The sequence below is a fragment of the Acanthisitta chloris genome, unplaced genomic scaffold (genome assembly GCF_000695815.1).
Source record: "Acanthisitta chloris isolate BGI_N310 unplaced genomic scaffold, ASM69581v1 scaffold9043, whole genome shotgun sequence".
Classification (NCBI taxonomy): domain Eukaryota; kingdom Metazoa; phylum Chordata; class Aves; order Passeriformes; family Acanthisittidae; genus Acanthisitta; species Acanthisitta chloris.
The window spans coordinates 1-1,716 of NW_008666559.1; the positions used below are offsets into that span (position 1 = coordinate 1).

Below are 1,716 nucleotides of genomic sequence, written 5' to 3' on the forward strand. Positions count from 1 at the left end.
ATGATCACCTGTCTTACGGGGAAATGGGAATGCCTGTCCCTCCTTTCGGCTGTGCCTTTTCTACAGGTAAAGTCACCTTCCGAAGGGCCCTTTTAGGGTCCAGGGTGTGGGCACTGCTGTCAGCTTTTTTTGTTGTTTCTGTTTAAATACATCTCATGATTTAGTTTCAGCGTTTCATTTTTTAAACTGAGCTGTTAGCAGTGTACTTGCACCTACATGTGATTATAGATCGGATCATGGCGCTCGTAATAGATATACTGGTGGAAAGCAATCCCTTTAAGAAGCAGCTACAAAGCATTTATTTTAATGTATCTTTTTTCAGCTTTGTCTTTTTCAAGGTATGACCTCTAGGTGACAGTGCGAGGCTACTCTGTTGAAAAATGGGGCTTTGTTCAAAATATATAAAAGCTATAGCAGGATGAAGAACAGTACATAGAAATCAAAGAGGTGGATGGATGTTACCAGACTGCTACACACAGCATGTCCCCGTGATAAACACATGATGAGTGGAGTAAGCATGGAAGCTCCTGGATCTTTAGGGCAAAACTCTTTAATTACAAGTACTCTGGTTTTGGTGTGACCTTTTACCTTTCTCCAAGGCAGCTTCCTTCTTTTTCAGCTCAGATCATGGAAAGTGCTGGGGGCTGTAGGTGATAAATAGTATAGATATAGAGAACTATATCTAAAGAACTCTTACAACTGGTGGAAGAGGTCATTATCTCAAAAATTCTGCTCCTGAAGCCATTTGGTTGCCCATGTATAGTAATTTCTCAATGGCACATTGAGAAAAAATACTTCCTGATATTTCTGTATTTTGAACATATAAATTGCTATGTAAATATTGCTTGTTTCACAGCTATATATTTGCTATGTACCCTATTTAAAGTGTCTGTGACCCTTCACAAAGAGCAGGAGCATGATTATGAATTAGCTACGTAGTACAATACTTTCCAATTTCTTTTCAGCCCCCAATTTGGAGCATGTACTGGCAGTTGCAAATGAAGAAGGGTTTGTTAGACTCTATGATACTGAAACCCAAACCACCAGCAAACGCATCTTTAAAGGTAAGTGTTCTATGGAAGTTGTTCTTTGAGCCATATGTCTCCATATGTGATAAATATGGGATTTAATGGAAACAAAGAATCTTTATTCCAAGTCATTAAAACATAAATGTGTGCAGTACTTAAATCCTTTCACATACTTTGCTCAGTCTTCTTTACAATGCAGCAGCTTGAATGTGTTCTCAGAACAGCAGTACTAGGTGAATTGTTCTATGTTGGTTTTTATGCCTAAGGAAAGCTGTTGACAAGATTTCTGATTTCAGTGTCTGATGTCCTCTAGTTCTCTGCAAAATATCGTGTAGCATTGCACTGAACTAATGTTGACTTTTGTTTTCTTGTTAGAATGGCAGGCTCACTCAAATGCCGTATTTGACCTTGCCTGGGTACCAGGGGAACACAGGATCGTAAGCAATCTTTTGCCATCTAACTTCATTGTTAATGTTTGGGCAATTGTGTACAGAAAATGACTAAAGCTTTTTATTTTTCCCTCTGAAGGTCACTGCTTCTGGAGATCAGACAGCCAAGGTGTGGGATGTGAGAGCTGGAGAGCTTCTTGGCATATGCAAAGGTCACCAGTGCAGCCTCAAGTCAGTTGCTTTTTCCAGATTTGAGAAAGGTAGATGTCGATATTCCCTGCTGTCTGTTTTTTCCTCCC

General features: G+C 39.6%; 1 protein-coding gene across 1 annotated transcript in view; it reads left to right on the forward strand.

The window, feature by feature from the left end:
- The first annotated feature begins 6 nt into the window (after positions 1–6).
- The window catches only part of DTL (denticleless E3 ubiquitin protein ligase homolog (Drosophila)), a 20,497-nt gene continuing 18,787 nt past the window's right edge, over positions 7–1,716 (forward strand). The window contains exons 1-4 of the mRNA XM_009072171.1: positions 7–66; positions 966–1,064; positions 1,404–1,465; positions 1,557–1,677. Coding sequence (XP_009070419.1) covers positions 24–66; positions 966–1,064; positions 1,404–1,465; positions 1,557–1,677 — 325 coding nt within the window. The 5' untranslated portion in view covers positions 7–23. The remainder of the gene's footprint in view (positions 67–965; positions 1,065–1,403; positions 1,466–1,556; positions 1,678–1,716) is intronic.